This window comes from Phoxinus phoxinus (genome assembly GCF_949152265.1).
Source record: "Phoxinus phoxinus genome assembly, chromosome: 21".
Lineage (NCBI taxonomy): Eukaryota > Metazoa > Chordata > Actinopteri > Cypriniformes > Leuciscidae > Phoxinus > Phoxinus phoxinus.
The window spans coordinates 2,484,773-2,508,908 of NC_136896.1; the positions used below are offsets into that span (position 1 = coordinate 2,484,773).

General features: G+C 40.2%; 1 protein-coding gene across 1 annotated transcript in view; it reads left to right on the forward strand.

Annotated features, from left to right (window-relative positions):
* Positions 1 to 4,063: 4,063 nt before the first annotated feature.
* The window catches only part of LOC306989704 (alpha-tectorin-like), a 56,302-nt gene continuing 36,229 nt past the window's right edge, over positions 4,064 to 24,136 (forward strand). Inside the window, exons 1-11 of the mRNA XM_079595624.1 lie at positions 4,064 to 4,152; positions 4,360 to 4,420; positions 4,504 to 4,530; positions 19,657 to 20,073; positions 20,620 to 21,009; positions 21,093 to 21,164; positions 21,424 to 21,816; positions 21,944 to 22,342; positions 22,435 to 22,524; positions 23,471 to 23,851; positions 23,936 to 23,992. Of these exons, the coding sequence (XP_079451750.1) occupies positions 4,375 to 4,420; positions 4,504 to 4,530; positions 19,657 to 20,073; positions 20,620 to 21,009; positions 21,093 to 21,164; positions 21,424 to 21,816; positions 21,944 to 22,342; positions 22,435 to 22,524; positions 23,471 to 23,851; positions 23,936 to 23,992 (2,272 nt within the window). The 5' untranslated portion in view covers positions 4,064 to 4,152; positions 4,360 to 4,374. The remainder of the gene's footprint in view (positions 4,153 to 4,359; positions 4,421 to 4,503; positions 4,531 to 19,656; positions 20,074 to 20,619; positions 21,010 to 21,092; positions 21,165 to 21,423; positions 21,817 to 21,943; positions 22,343 to 22,434; positions 22,525 to 23,470; positions 23,852 to 23,935; positions 23,993 to 24,136) is intronic.

Below are 24,136 nucleotides of genomic sequence, written 5' to 3' on the forward strand. Positions count from 1 at the left end.
TCTAGGCTACTGTATTCTTTATGATTGGTTTTAACATGATTATTTTGCCCATTTGTAAAAATGTGCAGAAACTGCAATCATCTTATTTGCCATTGTATGATAATGCAAAATAAAATTAAAAGATTGTTAATGCAGTGACAGTCATGTACTGTAAGTAGATTTGGGGAATCCAGATCAACTGCATTTGCAAAAATGAATGGGAAAATCCACTGACAACGGCACTTTGGTGACTTGATAAGAATCATTTATTGATAAGAATCGTTTTTGGTTTCCTAAAACCTCTGAAATGTGTAAACATGACAGTATACCTGACTATCAGGTTTGACGGCACAATCAAGGAATACACCGTACTTCTCACGAGATGCTCATACTTTACTATAGTTCAGAGGATCAAATGTTCTTTATATAAGTGCCAAGTTAGTGCCAGATTTACTTAAAACTTCTTAACTTTATTCCTAATGCAATAAATAAATTAACAATAAACAAATCATAAATTTAATAATATTTAAAATACAGTCCTGTTCATTAATTCATGCATGAACTACTGTTCATTTATTCAGCTTGTTAAAAATGTATTAGCACAATTGAATACTAACCTGGATTTGCTGTAACAGTGTTGATGATTCTCACTTCATGTTCACATAATGCATTAAACTCTTCCCATTTTGACAAGGGAGAATGCACATTACATGCATAAAATACATATTACAAATTTTATTCTGATTACTAACACACAATAACTCATTCATTCATTATAACAATGCATTCAGTTCTTAAGACAACAACACATTTCTCAAAACTATAAACACAATTCACCTGTTTTCACACACATTACATTTATCTCAACGTTTTCTGCAAAACTTTACACAAAAGGCCCTAATTTTCACCATGCTTTAACCATGTTCACATTCAGAAGACAAAAGTACAAATTATAATTAACCCAAGCACTCAAATAACACAAATGTATCCATGCATCTATCTATCTATCTATCTATCTGTCTGTCTATCTAGTGCAATGTGCAAGTGAGGAATGTGGAACATTCCTAAAGAGTCTAATTGTTTCTCCGGTAAACCTGTGAATATAGTGTTCACTTCCTTAAACTTTCCAAGGCCAGAGCTGATTCTTTACTTTAGATGAAATGATCAACCATGGGACGTGCATGTCTTATGAATGATAATTGTGTCAATTCAAACAATATATTACAGTTTTTCTCAGTCGCTTTGGTACATTTCTTGAATCATCCTCAACATTAAGTGCATTTCTCAAAACAATTCGTACAAATAGCAAAACACCATGAATTACCTGCAAAAGCCAGTCTCTTGCTCAAAATCCTTAGTTCATCTCTCAAAAGTAAATATCTGTCACTGAACATGTTAGTGCCATCAGAATGACAAGTCCTTGTGTCATTGTGTACGGATAAGAAAGTCAAATTGCTTAGTCATGTTGTCAATATAACAGTGTACTCCGGAGGGATGTTCTGATGTAAACTATGGCTAAAGTTTTGATGACAGTTACTGTATTGTAAATTGTAGGTTACACCTTAGTGTATGTGGGACTTTGATTGCAAGAGACTGGACAATATTCACATTTACGCTTTTACTGTTTGTACTGTAATTTGTTGACAGACCATGTCATTGCGATACAGAAAGGAAAAGACATCACTGCATAGCACAAATAAATCAAATAAAAAAAACAAAAGTATAAATGTGAACATAGGACAATCTCCTCAGGAAAACTGTACATGCAGTGCTGTACAGGGCCGTGCACAGACCTTTTAAGGGGCATGTGTTGAAACTGAAAAAGGGCACCCCCTCCGTTTTTTGTTGTTGTTGATATTTTAAGATTATTTAGTAAGCCTACATAAAAGCAAGAAATGGTCACATCTTTAAATTCAATAACACAAAATAATAGTCTCAAAAGCTTTAGATTCATTCACTATTAATAACAACCGTAATAATAAAAACGCAAATGTGTCTCTATAGCACGCAGTGTGTTTAACGTGCAATTTATACGCGTAAAAATTAGTTTTTTCGTGGATATGATACTCAGTTTTGCGCATACATATGATACACACTTTATTGCGTGATATACACACGCACCCCACACCACTAATCCTACCCAAGCGTATAATGCACACACACCCCACCCCACCCTAAACCTACCCATGTGCTATCCATGCGTATACTATGCACGTAAAAACTAATTTTCGCGTATATATTACACGATAAACACACTGCGTGCTATATAGACGCATTTGGTGTGATCGGGTTGATAATATAGATATACAGGATTTCAGGGCTTCTTTAGCCCTAAAAAAACATGTTGTACTACATTTATACATGTGAAGTTGAGCGGAGAGTATAGCCTATAGAATAGGCCTATAGATAAAAAAAATTGCTAGATAGCGAAAACGTGCATTTTAACAGCCTTGAATTAACCATAATGTAATATTATTACCATAACATGATTAAATGTTAATAAACTGTAAAATAAAGTGTATCAGCAATCATAAATCAAAGAAGAAATTTCTTAGAAACGTGTTACCTAGGTGACGAGGATCACTCAGTCGCTTTGTGTAAGTTGGTGCGAAACAGCGCCTGTTCTTATGATTTTCCGATGGTAAAAACAAATTATATTAATAAAAAAAATAAAAAATACAACAATATGTTGTTGTATTACTTATCAATATATTGTTAACATTTTACAAAAGTCAAACTCAAATGCAGTTACGGGTTTTTGACCAGCGAATGTGTGCAAATGTGCATTTTCTCCATCATTAAAACGGCGCGAGCGGCATCACATTACATTTTCATCAACAGGTTACAAACTAGTTTGCTGTTGGCGCTAAGTTTTTCCAGTTGTAAAATACATTTGGCCAAAATCTCATTTTATAAAAGATGAAATGCTACTGTACGCACAGGCTGTTTATGTAGGCTATGTAGCCTACTATTGGCTATGACTAGAAGGCAAATTACATCTCTCTCTCAGGTGAGGTCCCACATCTCCGTCAGATATCAACGGGACGGGGGGTGAGACTATTCAACAGAGACCCATTATAATACATTTTGATCAACATGACATAAACAATTAATAATGTAGGATAATGTAATGTAACAGCAGAGAATTGTACATAAACATTTGCATGGATGTACCAAAGCATTTGCAACTTTTTCAAAGAAAAACTGATTTTAAGATGTGACACACAATGTGATACAAGTGACACAATGATGTGAAGATTGAACAGGTAGTTTTGAGAACTTCAATTCTGATCCGAGAAATGTACCAAAGCGACTGAGAAAAACTGTAAATATATACATATATGACTTTATGTTCTCACTTTAGGAAGGTACCAGCATTTGTCTGTTTGGCCTAATTTTATGTATTCTCATGCGGTCTTTGTAAATTAGTTTCCATGATTAGGATTTGTTGCTGTTTCTCATTGTTTTTTCCTTCATTGTCGATACACAAATATTAGACACCATTTGTCTAATGCTGATCTGCAAACTAGCATGCCGTTTCCCAGCTGTTTTAAAAGACAATACAGTTTACTTTAGGAGTTGGCTTTGAGGTGTTAGTTGCTTTCAAAAAAAATGTGATATGTATTTTCTGCATTTCTGTTATGATCGTGTTAGTTTGCACAACTTACAAACCTGGCCTTACTTGACCACTGCCAGATGTCTAAGGGATTAACTCTAAAGCTTTTAATGAGGCCATATTTAAACTAATAATTAATTACCATCATTAAATTAACATGAATCTTTCCAGTGACCTTTGGGTCACTCACTTTGTGTTTTGAGGAACTGTTGTTGTACATTTTCTTTTGTAAAAAGTGCTAAACAAATAAACTGGCCCATCGTCATTCCATCTAACATCTATTCGAGCACAGAGTGAAAGAATGTCTTTCTGAATGCAGGTTCACAAGGAAACAATCAGTTCAAATAACAAATATCTCAATGTCACATGAATAAACTGGTTTTAGCTATTGTTGAGACATTAAATCTAGTTCCAGTAAAGGTCAACCCACAGTTATTAAAGGCACTGATAAGATTGTGAGATCTCCAGTTCAGCTTCACTGTATTGAACGACTGAAGAGAGAATCTCATAGTCCAGTCATCAATCTGAGTTTGCTCTGCAGCCGCATCTGACCTCAGGTAAAGTCACTTCTGTTTTATCCCGTTTGGTCACCAACTTTGGATGGATCTAAATTATTTTGTAAAGTTTGGATGTTTTCTATATTTTGTAAAAATTTGCCTTTAAGTATCTGTGAATGTTACAGTTGTTTTGCAAATGTGCACAACAAAGAAAGAATAAAAAAATAACGTGTGTACAACGTGTGTATGTTGTAAATGTGTGTACAGGTGCCGATCGTCACAATGAGGTTTCTGATCTCACTGTGTGTGTCGCTGCTGCTGATTAATGGTGAGTGTTTTATAATCTGTCTCTAAAATGACTCACTATTTTCCCAATAATAAATAATTATGCTTATATTGTGTATTGAACAGGTGAAACAATCAATGGACAAACAACAGGTACAATCATTCTTTCACTTCATCTAATCTTCAATCCATCCTTTGTTTTCCATTAAAAAACTTTTAAAGTAGCAGAAATAATTTGTATGGCAAAAGTTTTCCTATTGATATAAAAACTTCTCATAATATTTTAGCACAAATTGATATTTACATACTGTAAAAAATCACTTTAATTTGAACAGTAAAAGACAGCAAAAATTTGACAGTAAAAACTTGGTTAACGCTAAGCTCCTGTACTAAATGGAAAAACTGTATTAGATCTAACTTTACATTTTAGTAAATATTGTTAAATGTACCATTTTTAGAAATAAAAAAGACCTTATAATTTACAGTACAGTGAAAAACTGTACACTGACATTCCCTATCCCTGCATGGCACTTCAAATTTGATGGTTTTAATTTTAATAATAATGTTTCTTCTTAGTTTTTTTTCTGTACATTTCGGTTTTATTGTTGTGTGTTACCGTGTGTGTTACCGTGTGTGTGGGTGTGTGTGACACCGCGTGCGCCTTCTTTATTTTAGTATTTACCTCAGCTTGTGGAAAAGCTACTTGTGATGTTCTTTGATGCATCTTGTCTTTCTCTTTACCACTAGTGTTATTATGGTGGATGTCAGTATATGCAAGAGGTCGTCTGTTGGATTAACCGGTTCAATATTTTTTCTCTTAAATTACAGTTCTAAATTGTACAATTTACAGTTTTTTTGTTTTTTACAGCCTCAAAAAATAAAGAATTGAAATAAACTAAACAAATTAAACATTTCAGATTCCTGTCTCCCGTCCCAACCAGTATTCAACAAAACTCAATCTTGCAAAATAAACCATAAAAATTATAGTAACATTTAATGGTCCGTCATTAATAAGTATGCAGGAAGTAATGCAGGACTAATGAGTACTACATTAACACTTCAGCTACTATTAACTAATAAACAAGCTTAACTAATCAGTAAGTAATATCATAGTATTTAGGAGATAGTTCCTTATTAGGTAATCAATAATAACCTGATGACGCTAGCCTCATTAATAACTATTAAGTAACTGACAATTTATAAGGAACATTTTTGTGTGTCTGAGATGTAATCAGTCATCATATTTACTCTGAATATAGTCATAAACTGCATTACTATTTACTCAAATGTTACCTAGTGACTCTGCATGAACTACTAGTCACCTGGACCATTATTTTAAAGTAAAGAACATCAAACACATATTTTCACTTTAAATTAATGGTCCAGATCACCAGTAGTTCCTACAGAGTCACTAGGTAACACTTGAGGAGTTTGTGATGCATGTTATGTCCACATTGAGAGTAAAAAAAGACAATTGCTCACATCTCAGACACATTAATGTTGTGATTAGTAATTAATTAGTATTGATTTACTGATTGAGAACTCAGCCAGCGCATTTTCTCCAGAGCGGCTGCCTTTAGCCCCGACAAAATGATGCAAAACGTTTTTTAAACGGAAACGGTGCAAGAGTTGCAACTATGGCAGCTGAGAAGGACATTCTTTGTGTTTTTTTTAAAAGAATTTTCGGAGCCTGATGAAAGGGGTATAAATACGTGTTTAATTCTGCAAAATACGCTCGATGTTACAGTCAGTGCCTTTGCCATCCAGATTAAAAGAGAACATCCCAATCGAGTCAAGGAATTTGTGGAAACTGTGGTTCCTAATTATTGTGATTCAACATTTGCCTCGCATTTCAGGATGAAAAGACCAACATTTCAGTTGAAGGATAATCCACTTCTTACCTCCGAGACTGTGCTATTATCTATATGACTTTATTATTAGGGGCAAGCACCGAAGGTGCGGAGGAATCTATTGTATCCGTTGCCATTCTTATTATTAGGGGCCAAGCACTGAAAGTGGGTAGGCACCTCTTGAAATCGTTGGCGTTCTTCTTCTTCTTCTTCCGTTTCTTCTTCTTCTTCTTCCGTATGGAAGTCTATGGCAGCCCATAGAAACCGCTTGCGGTAACTATGCCACACTGATAGAGGACAGTCTGAACAGTCACCATAGCAAATTTGGAGTCTCTAACTCAATCCCTCTAGCGCCACCAACTGTCCAAATTTTTACTTATGTTAATAACTTTGGAACCATAGAGCTAGAAACAAAATAAATTTTTCCTCTAATTCCTTAGCTCAAGACAATTCGACGTCATTTTCCGTCATGAAAATTTGTCCACCATTTTGAATTCTCATAAAATTCTTTTCGAACTCCTCCTAGGCTGTTGCTCCGATTTTCAAGAAAATTGAACCAGATCATCTTCAGACCAAGGCGACAAAAACACATGCATTTCAAAATGATTCATCAAACTGTTCTCGAAAAACGTGTGATCAAATCTTCAGTAGCGCTTACGAAAACAGATGTAAGGCTGTATCTCCGCAACGCTTTATCGGATCCAGACCAAACTTGGTACATGTCATCACAAGCAGAACCTGAGGCTACATGCTGCGTTTTGGCACAGCGTCACCTACTGGTCCGGAGATACAAAAAAAATCGCTCTTTTGCTTTTAACTTCTGAACGGTCCAAAAATCATAAAAGTGGTTTTGTTTGATTCAGGACACCATGCCAAATAAACTGATATCCTATATTTTCATATCGACCATTTTAGGTGTCGGACATTTAGAATTTTGTACCAAAAATGCTGTATTTTATGAACGCACGATCGTATCGTTAAGAAACTCGTTATGGGTCACCAGTACGATGCTCTGAAGGAGCCTCAGAAGTTTCAAACTGTCACATTGTTAATGTGTTTTCTGTTGTTTCCATGGACTTTTAGGTTGTTTTTCTCATTCAGTGTTTTTCTTCCTCTCTGTCGTCATTTTCATTAGTTCATTTTCATCACCTGTCGAGTTAATCAGTTAATCACCCATCATCATCATCACCTGTCGTCACTCGTTGTCATCTGTGTATTTAAGTTCCTGTCTTTCACCCTTCAGTTGTCGGTCAATGTTTGTTTATGTTACGTTGTATGGAGAGTGTTACCCTTGCCTGTACCAGTTTTGTTTAAGTTTTATTATAGTAAAAGTTTGAATTGGAACCTTAGGCCTCTGCCTGTCTTCATCCGCACCATACCCGTGACAGATTGACCGACCAATCTAAAATGGACGAATGGGTAAGAATTTTCGCCCTGGCCAAGGAGAGCCAAGATCTCCCAGCCTTTGCCCATGGAGGGTCGTTTGAGGGAACCCGTCTGGCCAGATTTCGCGGGACCCGTGGAGGCCGCAGTAGAGGCGGTGGTCGAGATGGACCCCGACACCATTCTCCGCTTTGGTCCCTCTTCGACCCTGGACGGTTGACGTCCAGCTCCAAGCCGCCTGCACCGCTGGTCCCGTCCAGCCCAGAGCTTCCTGCGTCAGAGCCCTCATCACTGCCCAGCACAGAGCCCTCATCGCTGCCCAGCACAGAGCCCTCATCGCTGCCCAGCACAGAGCCCTCATCACTGCCCAGCACAGAGCCCTCATCGCTGCCCAGCACAGAGCCCTCATCGCTGCCCAGCACAGAGCCCTCATCGCTGCCCAGCACAGAGCCCTCATCGCTGCCCAGCACAGAGCCCTCATCACTGCCCAGCACAGAGCCCTCATCGCTGCCCAGCACAGAGCCCTCATCACTGCCCAGCACAGAGCCCTCATCGCTGCCCAGCACAGAGCCCTCATCGCTGCCCAGCACAGAGCCCTCATCGCTGCCCAGCACAGAGCCCTCATCGCTGCCCAGCACAGAGCCCTCATCGCTGCCCAGCACAGAGCCCTCATCGCTGCCCAGCACAGAGCCCTCATCGCTGCCCAGCACAGAGCCCTCATCGCTGCCCAGCACAGAGCCCTCATCGCTGCCCAGCACAGAGCCCTCATCGCTGCCCGGCACAGAGCTTCCTGCACCGCTGGTTCCGTCCAGTCCCGAGCTTCCTGCACCGCTGGTCCCGTCCAGCCCAGAGCTTCCTGCACCGCTGGTCCCGTCCAGCCCAGAGCTTCCTGCACCGCTGGTCCCGTCCAGCCCTGAGCTTCCTGCACCGCTGGTCCCGTCCAGCCCAGAGCTTCCTGCACCGCTGGTCCCGTCCAGCCCAGAGCTTCCTGCACCGCTGGTTCCGTCCAGTCCAGAGCTTCCTGTACCGCTGGTCCCGTCCAGCCCAGAGCTTCCTGCACCGCTGGTCCCGTCCAGCCCAGAGCTTCCTGCACCGCTGGTCCCGTCCAGCCCTGAGCTTCCTGCACCGCTGGTCCCGTCCAGCCCAGAGCTTCCTGCACCGCTGGTCCCGTCCAGTCCAGAGCTTCCTGCACCGCTGGTCCCGTCCAGCCCAGAGCTTCCTGCACCGCTGGTCCCGTCCAGCCCAGAGACTATTCACGCCATGTATCCACCGCCTGTGTCCTCAGTGACCGCGAGTCTGGCCATCATGGCCACAACCATGTGGTGTGTGTGGGCTGCGCACACACTGGAGCCGGTGTCTGTCCCTGAGCCGGTGTCTGTCCCTGAGCCGGTGTCTGTCCCTGAGCCGGTGTCTGTCCCTGAGCCGGTGTCTGTCCCTGAGCCGGTGTCTGTCCCTGAGCCGGTGTCTGTCCCTGAGCCGGTGTCTGTCCCTGAGCCGGTGTCTGTCCCTGAGCCGGTGTCTGTCCCTGAGCCGGTGTCTGTCCCTGAGCCGGTGTCTGTCCCTGAGCCGGTGTCTGTTCCTGAGCCGGTGTCTGTCCCTGAGCCGGTTCCAAATCCTGTCACTCTCCCCAAGTACTTTTTGGGGGGGGGCTATAGGCCACCGCCATGGCCGCCCGAAGGGTCCTCACCGCCATGGCCGCCCGAAGGGTCCTCACCGCCATGGCCGCCCGAAGGGTCCTCACCGCCATGGCCGCCCGAAGGGTCCTCACCGCCATGGCCGCCCGAAGGGTCCTCACCGCCATGGCCGCCCGAAGGGTCCTCACCGCCATGGCCGCCCGAAGGGTCCTCACCGCCATGGCCGCCCGAAGGGTCCTCACCGCCATGGCCGCCCGAAGGGTCCTCACCACCATGGACGCCTGAGGGTCCGTCTGCTCCGCCATGGCCACGCCCTCATCCTGCTCCGCCATGGCCACGCCCTCATCCTGCTCCGCCCTGGCCACCTGCACGTCCTGCTCCGCCCTGGAGGCTTCCTGCTCCAGATCGGCCACCTGTTCATCAGCCTCCAGGGCGCCCACCCTCCCACCCCTTTGGATGTTTTACGGCGCGAGGACGCGCCTGGGGGGAGGGGGGGGTTCTGTCACATTGTTAATGTGTTTTCTGTTGTTTCCATGGACTTTTAGGTTGTTTTTCTCATTCAGTGTTTTTCTTCCTCTCTGTCGTCATTTTCATTAGTTCATTTTCATCACCTGTCGAGTTAATCAGTTAATCACCCATCATCATCATCACCTGTCGTCACTCGTTGTCATCTGTGTATTTAAGTTCCTGTCTTTCACCCTTCAGTTGTCGGTCAATGTTTGTTTATGTTACGTTGTATGGAGAGTGTTACCCTTGCCTGTACCAGTTTTGTTTAAGTTTTATTATAGTAAAAGTTTGAATTGGAACCTTAGGCCTCTGCCTGTCTTCATCCGCACCATACCCGTGACACAAACAAGCGCCACTTAGTGGTAAAATAATTTTTTAAAATGCTTATAACTCTGGGTGTGGTTGACTGATTTTCACGGGAGTCATCTCATTAGGTTCCCAAATCTTTGCAGAGTCCAACGATACCAAATAATTTAGGTCATGCTAGGTTTCGCCTTACGGTTTGTGTAGCGTTGTGATTTAGCGCTTTAAAAAATTTGCCAATGTCTTCTAAACTGTTAGAACGATCGAGACGAAACCACGTCAGAAGTTTGTAAACATAGGTCGTTGGCGATAATGCCCATACGATGATGCCCAAATTATAAAAATATTAATAGTAAGTGGCATGAAAATGCAAACAAAGTCAGGTGTGGGTAATTTTTTATGTGTTTATACTAGGGCTGGGAAACGATTCAATTTTTTTTTTTTACTAATTAATTGCATTTCCCCCAAGCTTGTAATCATCAATATTTAAACGTAGAATTAAATTAAACAACACAGAAAAAAATGAACAGAAAATAGCCCTATATTAAAATAATATTAAACATCAATATATTATTCTTCATTCAGTTCCGTGCAACATAATCAGATTTAACAGTTTTTTTTTCTTATCAAAATAAAGTATAGTCCTACAAAGCTATTGTTACCAGAGCATGTGATCAGAGCAGGTGATTTTACCATTGTTGCCCAGCATGACTAGCCTGGCTAACGCCAGACCCAATTCTCGTTGAGACTTGGGTCTGGGAACCACATGTTCATTTTCTCGTATTTGAGGCGTGGTTTACGAATGCCCGGCGCCGTTTATTGGGTGCTAAGAATGTCTATCAAATGCGCCTGTACGTAGCTCATAGCCAATCGTTTCCATTATACCAGACGACGTATGTAGAGAAATGGTTTAACGCCAAACGCTGCTCTTTTTTCTAAATAAAATTGCGATCTAAACTACTTAGAACAATATCTAAGGCTGCATCAAAAGGTAGCTTCGCGTCTGCTGCCATGTTGACTCCATAGATATAAACCGATATAAACAAACTGCTTAGTTGTGTCGCAAATATGTCGTCATCGTCTTGCTGCTCCCTCCCCGTTCTGTGATTGGTTCCCTAAACGAGGCGAAAAACAGGTCCATGGTTTCCAGACTGCCTTTCAGCGAGAATAAAATCGCGCTGCGCAAAGGCAGTCTGGGGAAACCCAGGCTACAGCATGACTATACCAGCTCAGCAGGGATATTTCAAACAGAAGTTTACTACTGAGGAATTTCACGTTATTTGAGCGGACACACACACACACACACACACACACACACACACACACACACACACACACACACACACACACTCAGCGGAAAAGACCCGCTCGTGAAACCTGATCGACGAACACGGAGGGGCGGGCCGGCATGTTTTCGCTTATATTTTCGGACAAAGACCGAAAGATAATTTTGGCTGCCGAAAATTCTGTGCATCCAGCTTCCATGGTATTTGAATTCAGCTTTGCTAATTGTACACAGCATCTTTGTTTTGTCAAACGCACCATCAGGCAACTTTATAATGCAAACATTCCTCGTAAAACTCCATCCTTGTCCTTCTCCATCATGACAGGGTGACTTGGTTCGACACACTCACAATTGCAGCCGCAACAGGAAGTCATTAAAACGAGGTAAAAAAAGTGTTGCGTCAATTGCATAATTTTTTTTAACGTGTTAAACATCTCAAATTAATTGCAAAGAATAACGTGTTTATTCCCCGAGCCCTAGTTTATACACATAAATGTCTATAACTCCAAAACTAAATGAGATATTTTTACCAAATTTGACACACACATCTATGGGCTCACCCTTCTAAAGACACATGAAAAAATTGTTGGATCGTGCCACTTGTTGGCGCTTTAATAGAACAAAACATGAAATTGCCATTGACTTCAATACAGTATTGTGATGTAAAATACTTAACTTAACGGATGCATTGCTGTAACATTATGAAACTCAGTATGTGCCATCAGCACCATGCCCTGAAGGTACTCAACAAATTTCGAGACAGCGCCACCTTTTAGTCAAAAGTTATAAATAAATTGACAAACATGCTAATAACTTTTGAATAGATTTACCTATTGTAATGACACTGGTCTTAATAGAATAATTGGGTTATGCTGAAAACATAGATACCAATTTTGTAGTCAGCCAAACTTCCTGTCTGCCATCTTTATATTCTTTTAAAACCTATTTTTTGAACTTCTCCTAGACAGTTCGTCCGATTTTCACCAAAATCGAATTTTACCATCTCCAGACGGTGCCGAGTAAAAGTTATGGATTTTGTGTCGATATACGAAACTGTTTTCGTAAACCGCAGCAGCAAAATTGAGGCATGATGCAAAAATTACTATTTAGGCTTTATATCTGCAATGCCTTGACATATTGACACCAAACGTTGTATGTGTCATTGTCACTTCACTCTGACCACATCACAAAGATTTTGTAACTGCACCACATATTGGTCGAAAGTGATAAACCATTAAATCATCTTATAAGTTACTGTATATATGATTTTTCAGTCATTTGCACTTAAAATGTTTTTAATTGCTCCTTGCTGCAGTTGGTCTGACACTCCCAGCCATGTTGGCATCTCTTATCGTCTTCTTGCGCTTGGCCCCGATAATTGCTGCTTGCAGCTATATTTTTTATTATGAGTATTAGGCTTATCATTATTGCTGATCACTGACATTTTTGACACATTCACCAAACAAGAGAAAACGTATATCAAACCCCATTGCACATCGTTACCAGGAAACATGTCGTTCAACCCGGAAACCGCAGCAAAATGTTGCGCACTGGTTTGAGCTTGAACGTCCCCCTGATGATGACAAAGCTGTTCCACGATTGGCCGGATTCACCGCATGACAACGATCACGTGTTTTGTGTTTATTCTCACACCTTCAGTTCCACTAATGCTCACAAAAACAGTAAAATCTCTTTTCATGTAGTCGCAATGTTATATTGTGTCAATTTGATCAGAAACTGAATAAGAAAACGTAGAACCACTTCATTGATTGTAACCTAGTCTATAGGCTTATGTTGAAGAGACGCTGTATTAAGTAATGCCCAGTAAATGCCCAGTAAATGCGCATGAGCAGTCCTAAACACAAGTTTCAGGTTACGTTCCATCTTTCATCACATACCCTTCACCATACCTAGACATTGGTTTTATCTCAGTTTGCCTAATAGCTGGTTTGATTTGCATTGAGAGATGATCTTATGGAAAGTACCCCATGCCAATCTCTAGGTGTGGTGAAGAGTGTGTGATGATGTGGGTGTAAGGGTGAGTCAGAGGCTTGGAGATCCATTTGCAGTATTTTATTCACACAAGTAATAAAGCAAAGAGAAGCAGACATGTACCGGGGCAGACACAGTTTAAGGGACAATCCAGAACTCGTAACGAAACACAGGCGAAGGTCGAGGCAGGCAGCAAAGGTTCACAGAACAGAGTCCAGGCAGGGATCAAAGGGACAGATGATAACTAGAGACAGGGAATAACGCTCGGTAATGTCAGCAGGGCAAAACAAGACTTTGCAAAGTAACAATGGGGGAGACAGTCCACATAAAGGGAAGATAATGATCAACAGGTGACGGTGATGAGAATGATAAGACAAACCAGGCAGGGATGGGAATAGATAATGACCGGGGGGAGAGATGGGAAATGCAGTCCTAGAATTCCAGAGAGAGGGAGCGGATGAAACCAGAGGGAGGCGTAGCTGAGCGATTTGTGACAGTGGGGCTATTTTAATCCCAAAGGCCAAGGGAACTTTATCAGGATCATAGTATCCTGGATCCATGAAATAACTGGCCTTTAAAAATAAAAATCTGACTGCCTCTATGGGAATTTAACACAGGGGTGTCCTGACTTATGCACCCGGTATTTTAAGGAAGAACATTTATTTATTTACGATACACTTTTCATTCACAAAGAAAATTGGTGTCCTTAAAGGTTGGAGTTTTCCTCCATTTTTTTAATTAAGGCATTAAGATCAATTTCCAAAAGATGATTTTTATCCCTCTTTTTAGGCAACTTTAGCATGGGTGTCTAAACTTATGCATAGCAATGTATATAACAGAAGTCCTTCAAAAAGCAATAACAAAGGTAGAAAGATGGTCCATTACTGGGGTTATAAGTTATCTGCTAGTAAATCAAACTGTATGATTTTCTCAAGGAAAAGTATTCCTGAAAACAGCTAATTCTTTTTGTATGGGAATCCATTAGAAAGAGTGTCAGTATTTAAGTACTTAGGATTATGGTTTGATAGCAAATACACATGGAGAACACATACAAATATGATAGAAAATAAAAGCAAAAAAAGATATATAGGTAACACTTTACAATAAGGTTCATTAGTTAACATTAGTTAACTACATTAGTTAACGTTAACTAATAATGAACTGCACTTATACAGCATTTATTCATCTTTGTTAATGTTAATTTCGACATTTACTAATACTTTATTAAAATCTTGTTAACATGAGTTAATGCAGTGTGAACTAACATGAACTAACAATGAACAGCTTTGTTCATATTAACTAACATTAACAAAGATTCATAAATACTGTAACAAATGTATTGTTCACGTTAGTTAATACATTAAATAATGTTTAATAAATGAACCTTATTGTAAAGTGTTACCGATATATATGATGAAGGGCTGTATCGGGATGTGGATGGGGTGCAGATAAAACAACAGTGATTAATATACAGGTATGCTAAGACCCTTTTTTGATTATGGTTGGGCCCTATCTTGCACCCAGCGCAATTGACTTTGAACACCGACGCATGTATCATTCCTATTTTGCACCCGCGCACAGCGGACTTTTCCCTCCACAGACGCACGTCGGTAAATTAGTGAATGAACTTGCGCTCGCGGGGGCGATTCAGCGCAAAGAGGAGGCGTGTTCCGGTGCAAAACTCCCCATGTGCTATTTTCTAGTTTTAGAAAGCAATTGCGCCACTGACCAAGAAAAAAACAGTCTAAAGACAGTGGCGCGTTGCGCGTTAGTGATATGGTATTTTAAGGGCGCGTGCTTGGCCATAATGTAGTGTGTTAACGCGCATCCACTTTGATTCTCTAATAATTATAAACAGATGCAGCAGTTTTCATTTTTGCAAATCATACATTATTACAAGGAAAAATATTAACACACGAGGGAAATCATTGTTGTGTCCGTGAAGATGTGAAAAAGATCTATCTAGATTAAAAAAAAAAAATCTAGATTAGGCTACACATTTACCCAAATTATACACCTGTTTAACCGAAGCTAATTTGGGTGGGTTTCTCCCATCATCCCCAATGTCACTTCTCTGTGTTTTACGGTCCTGACGAGAACGTCGGTCTTCTCGGCTGTGAACCGCTCCTAGCGTGCGCCGGCAAATCCGCCGTTATAATAGCGATCCGCCGTGGAACAAGAGCGCCGGCTCTTAAAGGGAATGTGAGAGGACGCTCTGATTGGTTTATTTCACGTTACGCCCAAACCACACCTATGAATAATGAAGCTACTTCAGACCAACCCCTTATAGATTTGCGCTGGGCGCAAGATTTGTTTATCCCGCCGGGAAAATAGCAACAGCGCCGGGATCCGCCCACAAAGTTACTTGCGCTTTGCGCTTTGAAACTTGCGTTTCAGATCGTTAAAATAGGGCCCCTAGAGCAGCAGCTAAATCAAACCTGAAAAATTGGATATAATACAGGCTAAAACTTTGACATACTGCAAATAATGCCTTAATGACAGCAACAGAAGAACTGCCACTAGATGTAAGAATAAGCAAGATATCCCTGACATATTCGAGTAGATTAGAAAGCAGTAAACAAGAACATCAAACTAAGAGAGTACTAGAAGACTGTTGGGAATATAAAATAAATACAGGAAGGGGTTTTGGATGGATAATAAAAGGTGAAATTAGGCTACGTTTACACGTGGACGGCTATTTTCATAAACGGACATTTCACCCTCTCCGTTTTCAAAAAAATAACATCGTGCACACCTGTCAGTTTTCAGAAAAGTGTTCGTTACACGAACCCGTGTATATGCCGTCTAGAGCATGCCAAACCTGTAGGTGGCAGTGTAACGAGAAGCTCAAGCCCACGTTAGCCAATCAGAATCCCGAAAATAGTCACATACTGTGACGTCGGCTGCCTGAAACTACGTTTTTCTCAGTTTACATGCAAACGTGCAAACTAAGGCCACATTTACACACACTGTAAAAAAAATCCCGTATTTTTTACGGAATAATGCTGGCAACTTTGGTTGCCAGAACAATTCTGTAAAAAATACATTAAAACTGTAATCACCTTTACGGAGCAGCATGTAAGTTTTACATTTTAAACTGGTATATTTAACAATGGATTTCAGCAATATTGACATGGCCATAAAGTTATTGAACAAATTCCTTCAGTAAGAATTGAAGACACCTGATGTTAACAAGCAGAATCACTGAAGGAGAAAACCATAATTAAAGTCACCATTATGGAGATCAGTGTGTGTTTTAGTTGGGCTCTTTACCCTTAAATTATTAGGGCCCAAGCCTTGAAAAGGCGAAGGCCCTATTGTTTTTCTAAGGATTATTATTCTTCTTCTTCTTTATTATTATTATTATTATTATTTTACTACCTTTTGGGCACTTTTGGGGGCCTTAACATGCTCAAAAACTCTTGAAACTTTGCACAAATGTCAGAACCCGCGGCCATCAGGGCCCGACTGAAGCTGGGACCCGGGCGTGGCAGGGGGGCTCGCATGGAAACGCATGTTCTGGCATTTGAAACACTTGTCCTAGAGAATTCATCGGATGACCACGAAACTCGGTGTGCATGAAGTCAAGACATGGAGGATGATAAATTGCGAGGGGATTTTTGATATCTCGAACGGTTTGGCCGTGGCGAGGAAACAAATTTATGGCGAATATTGGAAACAGGAAGTGTGTTATAACATCCTCATACATTAACTGATCTTGATGAAACTTCAGCAGTGTGTTCGCTGTAAGAGGCCGATCACATGGATGTGACTATTGTGAGTCAAAGTTATAGCGCCACCAACTGGCAGCAGGAAGTGTGTCACTTTCAAAATGCTTTGAAATCACCCTCTTATTTTTACCCGATTTGCTTCAAACTTCATCTGTATAATGTAAACACACGGCAGATGTAGACCTGTGAAAGGATTATTGATATCTTTAATACTGTCGCCATGGCAACGCATCAAACTTTAATATTATTTTTTAAAGTTTTTGAGACTCTTAGCATACTTCAAATTGCATGAAACTCGACAGACACTTTACATTTATTGCCTAGTACGCTTGTGCACAGTTTCAGAAACGGGCGTGGTAAGGGGCTCAGTAGCGCCACCTTTAGTCAAAAATGGGGTATTAGTTTTACCTACAGTAACAAAAATCGGTATCTATATTTATCTCCCCAATCCGGACAACTTTCTAATTGACAGTCATTAGCTCCGACCAACAGGAAGTCAGATATTTTGGTTTGAATGTGATTTGATGGGAATTTTGCCAGTCTCTCTCAGTGTCTGTGTGTGTGAGAGAGAAGGGGGGCTTTATTTTAACCCTTTCTCTGCTGTGTGGGACTTCTCGGGCACTTTTGGGGCCCTTAACGTGCTCAAAAACTCTTGAAACTTTGCACAAATGTCAGAACCCGCGGCCATCAGGGCCCGACTGAAGCTGGTACCCGGGCGTGGCAGGGGGGCTCGGCAGCGCCCCCTGGAATGGGATTCAAAAACATGTCCATATATCAAACACGCTTGCATGTAATAATATGAAACTCGGTACACATATAGATCTCATCGGGCCGAACAACTTTCGTGCTCTAAGTTTTACGCCAGTCCAACAGGAAGTCGGCTATTATGGGCTGTATGGAAACGCATGTTCTGGCATTTGAAACACTTCTCCCAGAGAATTCATCCGATGACCACGAAACTCGGTGTGCATGAAGTCAAGACATGGAGGATGCTAAATTGCGGACGGATTTTTGATATCTCGAACGGTTTGGCCGTGGCGAGGAAACGAATTTATGATTAAAAAAGGATGCATAAAGTGTGTTATAACTTAGTTATAGTTTTACCTACAGTTACAAAAGCGTGTATATTGATCTTATCAAGCCGAACAACTTTCTAATTTACAGTCATTAGCTCCGACCAACAGAAAGTCAGATATTGTGGTTTGAATGTGAATTGTGTCTCTCTCTGTCTCTCTGCCATTCTGTGTGTGTGTGTCTGTCTGTGTGGGATGGGGAGGGGAGGGGGGGATCTGTGTATGTGTGTGTGTGTGAGGAGGGGGGCTAGTTTAGTTTAACCCTTTCTCTGCTGTGTGGGACTTCTCGGGCACTTTTGGGGCCCTTAACGTGCTCGAAAACTCTTGAAATTTTGCACACAGGTCAGGGCACACACACAGACAGCCCCCCCTTTTCTGTGTGTGTTTGGAGGGGAGCAGAAAGACTCACACTGATACAAGCTCTAAAGCAGACTTCTTCTCGACAGTGAGCCGGGTATTTAGAGAAACGAATATTTCCCCCCCTCCGTTTTCAATAATAACATTGTGCACACAACCCACATAAATACGCCGTCGAGCGCCATCATAGCTATGCCAAACCTATGGGCGGCAGTGTAGGGAGAAGGATAAAGCCATGCAAGCCAATCAGAATCCTCAGAATCGACAAGAGAGAACCTAAAACCCCGTTTCTCCCAGTTGATACGGCAACACATAACCGGCGTTTTCAGAAATCTCCACTTTGGCCGGAGATTTTAGAAATAATCGTTTTCTGGGATAAAAACAGCGTTTTCGTGTAAACGACAGGCCAAAACGCAGAGAAATATCTGCGTTTTCCCATCGTGTAAACGGGGCCTAAGTTTTCCAAAATCTCCACTCTGGCCAGAGTTTTTAGAAAGAATCGTTTTCAGAGGCGAATTCTCCGTTTGCGTGTAAACGAAGGGCACAAACGGCCGTTTTTATAAATAACCAGTGCGTGTAAACGGGGCCTTAGTGTTAGGACCATTAACAGGAAGAATCCCACCATGGTTGTTTACCTATGGCAAAGGTAGATGTAAATCTAAATAAGAATAAAGAAATACTTGAAAACAATAGTGTAAATATAGAAAAATACGTACAAGACAAATATTGTTCTTATGTACAGACGGAATACCATAATCTGGGGATTTTGAAATTGAGAATTTGAAATAAGCATATTCAAAAGATTATCAATTAATTTATTATTTTTTGTAATATATTAGTTGCAATAATGGTTGCATTACAGTGGACAGAAGATGTTAGACCAGATAGAGTAATTATATGTTCAGACTCTATGTTAGCACTTAATAGTTTAGTATAAAATAAATCAATTATAGAAGACATTTTAAATGATTTATATATGACATTACATTTGTGAGAGAAGGGTATAAAGGATACACTTGTTGTAGGTTTAGTCAATTTATCTAATAAATCCCAATTTTGTCATCCCAATATCTTATCTTTAATACAGACACAAAAGTTAGATGTTTACCTGAACTCTTGTTTTTGCCACCTCAGTGAATGAGTCTTTTTTCTTTATTCTCTCAGAACCTACAACTTCAATCTCTGACCCATGCTATGATTATAACACTCTTGATGAATCCTGGAGAGACATACGGCAAAGCTCATATCAGTACTCAGGATATGATGACAGTCTTGTTGAATGGAGTGGCTGGTATCGGCTGTATCTGAATGGAGAAAGTGCCCAGATGTCTGAGTGGTGTGTGAGTAATATGGGATGTGGCGGTCAATCTGCACTGCATCTCAGCGGTTCTCATCCAACACTTGAGGATGGAGTGGTGACCCGTGAAGTCCTGGGATCTCATTCATGGTGGTGGGGGTATTCCCGTGAGTGCGGCGACTACAGTTCCTCATCCATCCGAGTCAAAGCCTGTCCAGGAGATTATTACGTCTATGAATTGGTCAAACCCATCACATCAGCTCCAGGGCCGATGTACTGTGCAGGTACAATTTAACCCTTTTATTTGGGATATTTGTTATGATTATTTATTTAACTATAATGAGCTCTATCTGTTAGCATCATCTTTTGTTTTATAAAAATAAGCATGTTTTAATTAGCTAGAATTAGTGGTTTCCAGTCCATTATCCATTCTGTATATTAGGTTATGTTACAGATCAATAGCACCTAGATCTCTTTGTTACAAAATTCCTCAAATCACACTTTAGGCCATTTACTTAATAATTAATATGTATACTGTTTATGAACACATCGTATAATATTACTCCACAGTCCTCTTATTGAAGTCTTTGTCAGAAAAGTCTTATTTGCATAGCTTTTAGCAAATGTTTAGCAATGTTGCTCTGTCTGGTTCTTCAAGCTGCTGTCAGCTACTGAATATTTGCCCCATTTTGAGCCTGAAAGTACACAGTTGGTTAGAATATAATTGTTCAAAATTATGTAATTAACTGTCATAATAGGTTTTAGGATGTACTCTTGTATGTACAGTTTAGGCAATATATTTAATATTACTTTTGCAAACTCCATGACAGTTGCTTTCCAAAGCATCAGCAGTGATCCCTGCTACAACTATGAGTCTCTGGATCGTCCCTGGAGAGCCAACAATGAAAGTGGAGATTACATTTGTGATGAACGTTTCTCCTGGAATGGCTGGTATCGGCTTTTCTACTATGGAAAGGACATCCGGATGCCAGAGACCTGTGTTAGTTCATACTCCTGTAACGCAGACCTCAATCTGTGGCTCAATGATCCTCACCCTCAGATAGAGGATGGAGTGGTGACCAGGGAGGTGTGTGGAGGATATTATTGGGGAAACTGCTGTGATTACAAGACAAAACCCATCAGAGTGAAAGCGTGTCCAGGCAATTACTATGTCTATGAACTTGTGAATCAAGCAGGGTGGTGTTCAGGATACTGCACAGGTACTGTGCCTTTCTCATTTATTTAAGAATTTCAAAACTTTTAAAATGATTTCTGTCATTTACATGAATTTCCTTCTTTTTAGATGTCAACACTATTTCACAGGCGGTCTCCACTATAAGTCCAGATATATTCACTGGATCCAGCATTACTTCGAGTAAGCTGCAAATAATATATATGAACAAATATTTGAGTATTATTAAAAATGATCTATTTTTTCCTTCAATTAAAGATTTGCATTATAGTGAAAATGGCAATTTTTATGCATACACATTTTCATTATTACACAGTCACATTGTGTATAAATGATTTAAGAATCTCATGATGATAACTGTGTCTCACTGATTAAGATTTTCACTTGTGAAGTTTCTCATTAAATTATAACTTGTTTTGTTCTCGTCATCTCTCATTAACAGATTATGACTCGTGTAATAACTACAACATACTTGACAACCACTGGAGAAGCACACTCAATTACTGGTCTATGTATGGATACATATCTGATCATGATGACACTCGTGTAGAATGGGACGGCTGGTATCGACTCTTCATTAATGGATCAAGTGCTCAGATGCCTGAGTGGTGTTTTTATTATATGTCATGTGGAGGTTATAGTTCTCTGTGGCTTGATGGCTCTCATCCTCGGCTAGAAGATGGAGTTGTTACTCGTGAAGTTTTCGGCTCCCGTGATTATCAGTGCAATCGCTACAGATCCGACCCAATCCAAGTCAAAGCTTGTCCTGGAAATTATTATGTCTACAAATTTACCAGACCAACTCTTTCAATCCCAGATCCTGTTTATTGTGCAGGTATATTCATTCATCTTTACATTTGACGTAACTTATCATGAATTGTATTGGTTTGTATTCATATTATCATCTTGAATATATTTAATCTTCAATATATAATGCTCTCTTTCTACTTTTTCCTCAATAGTGCCTTTCTCCACTCCAAGTGTCGACCCCTGCTACAACTATACCAGTCTGGATGAGCCTTGGAGATCCACAGACAACTATTACTATAATAACTATAACTACTATGGCATGTGTGATTATAATGTGGAGTGGAATGGCTGGTACAGGATGTTCTACAATGGTGAAAAAGCTCAGATGCCAGAATCATATGTAAATCAAGGCATGTGTGGCACTTATTCCCCACTGTGGCTCAACGGCTCGCACCCACAGCTGGAAGATGGAGTGGTCACAAGTCAGGTCTGTCTCTCATGGGATGCCTCCTGTACTTACAAATCCCACCCTATAAGAGTCAAAGCCTGTCCAGGAGATTACTATGTTTATGAGTTTGTCAAGCCAATGTCATGTGGAGCTTACTGTGTTGGTGAGCACTTACTCCTATGATCTTCAATAATTTTCTTTTCTGGATTTTGTTTAAAAAGTATTGAAGTTGATTTAAAATGTTCCTAATACCAGAATCCTCAAGTCAGTCCAACTCATCAGCGTCTACAACAACAGAGACGATCCCATCCATAGAATCTATCACTCACCCAATCACAACCACTGGTAAAGTATTGTCTTGCTTCTTTTATAAACTATCTTGAGCATCTTTTTTGGACGTGTTTTTATTAAACAGGATCTCTTGAAATGTTCCCGTTTATCACATTAAGTAAATTCATAATCATTTTTGCAAAAAACACATTAGGAAGAAGCAATAGAGCTCACAAATGAGTATGCAATTCAGACTCTATATATTAAAATGTGAACATAGAATGCAATTTTAGATAAAGTGAAGTATTGAAACTTGTTTCTCAAACTCAGTTTATAACCAATGTTCACATCCCCCAACCATCAGATACAGGACATTACTCTATACACACACACAAATATAAAAGAATCAGAGTGTAATTTGATGGCCTTTTATACATTCATTAAATTTTATAGTGTAGTGTCGTTCTTTGTTTCAATATTACTTACTATGGTTTTGGTGATTTTTAGACCCCCTGGCTATCTTAGACTGACACTAGTTTGAGAAATACATGAACAAGATGCAAAATGAACTAATTAGCAAATTATACATGCAAGTGTATTAAGCCATGAAATGAAATCAAAAGCAGAGATATAGGAACAAGATATTTTTGCAGATTAGTTTCACTTTATGTTTTGTTTTTGACTGGAGAGAGAGTGTCAGTTCTTAAAGATGTTTTAAATCTGAAAGAACAATCAAAATCTGATTTTCAATCAGTCTATGTGTAGATCACCACTTGAATATACGTATAAATATAAGTGTCAAAGCGTGTTTTGAAAGAATTGGCTTCTTGAGCTCAAGTTGCTTCTAATCTTTGTGACTCAATTTGGCTGTTTTTAACACTTGTTTTGTCAGCTAAATGAGAGGAGGTGTGTACTTAAGTAAAGAGTGATGTGCAGATAACTATTTCATGACGGATACATAAAACAACATTCATTTATTAATTCAGCAAAATGTATATTTGTTATATTTCCATGACAACAGCTCCCCCTGTTGACCCGTGCTACAACTACAATATCCTGAATGATTCATGGAGAGCCACCAACAATCAACATTCCTCTCAAATAATGTGTGACACTTGGGTCAGCTGGAACGGCTGGTACCGTCTCTTCATTCAGGGTCAGAGCGTTCAGATGCCAGACACATGTGTTGCTGAGTATAGTTGTGGCACTGCTGCTCCACTGTGGCTGAACGGAGGACATCCAACAGTTGAGGATGGAGTGGTCACTCGAGATGTCTGCGGTCACTGGAGTAATAACTGCTGCTATTTCCAATCCAATCCCATTAAAGTCAAAGCCTGTCCAGGAGATTATTATGTCTATGAGTTTGTGAGCCCAACTAACTGCCATTTGGCTTACTGTGCAGGTAAATATATTTACACGCTTTTTGTTTAATATTAATAATTTATGTCAGATTCAAGCAACATAAACACTACTACTGTCACACCAGAGACAACCACAGATGAAACTACAACAACAGAAACTACAACCATGGACACTACAACTGGTAATATACTATACAGTTTTACACTCTGGAGGATTGTTGTTTTGCATGAGCACATAAGATCTATGATATGTGTTTGTGATGCATGTAAATAATTTACAGAAACAGGTCTATATGATTTTACAACCCTGTCTGATGGGATAGAGA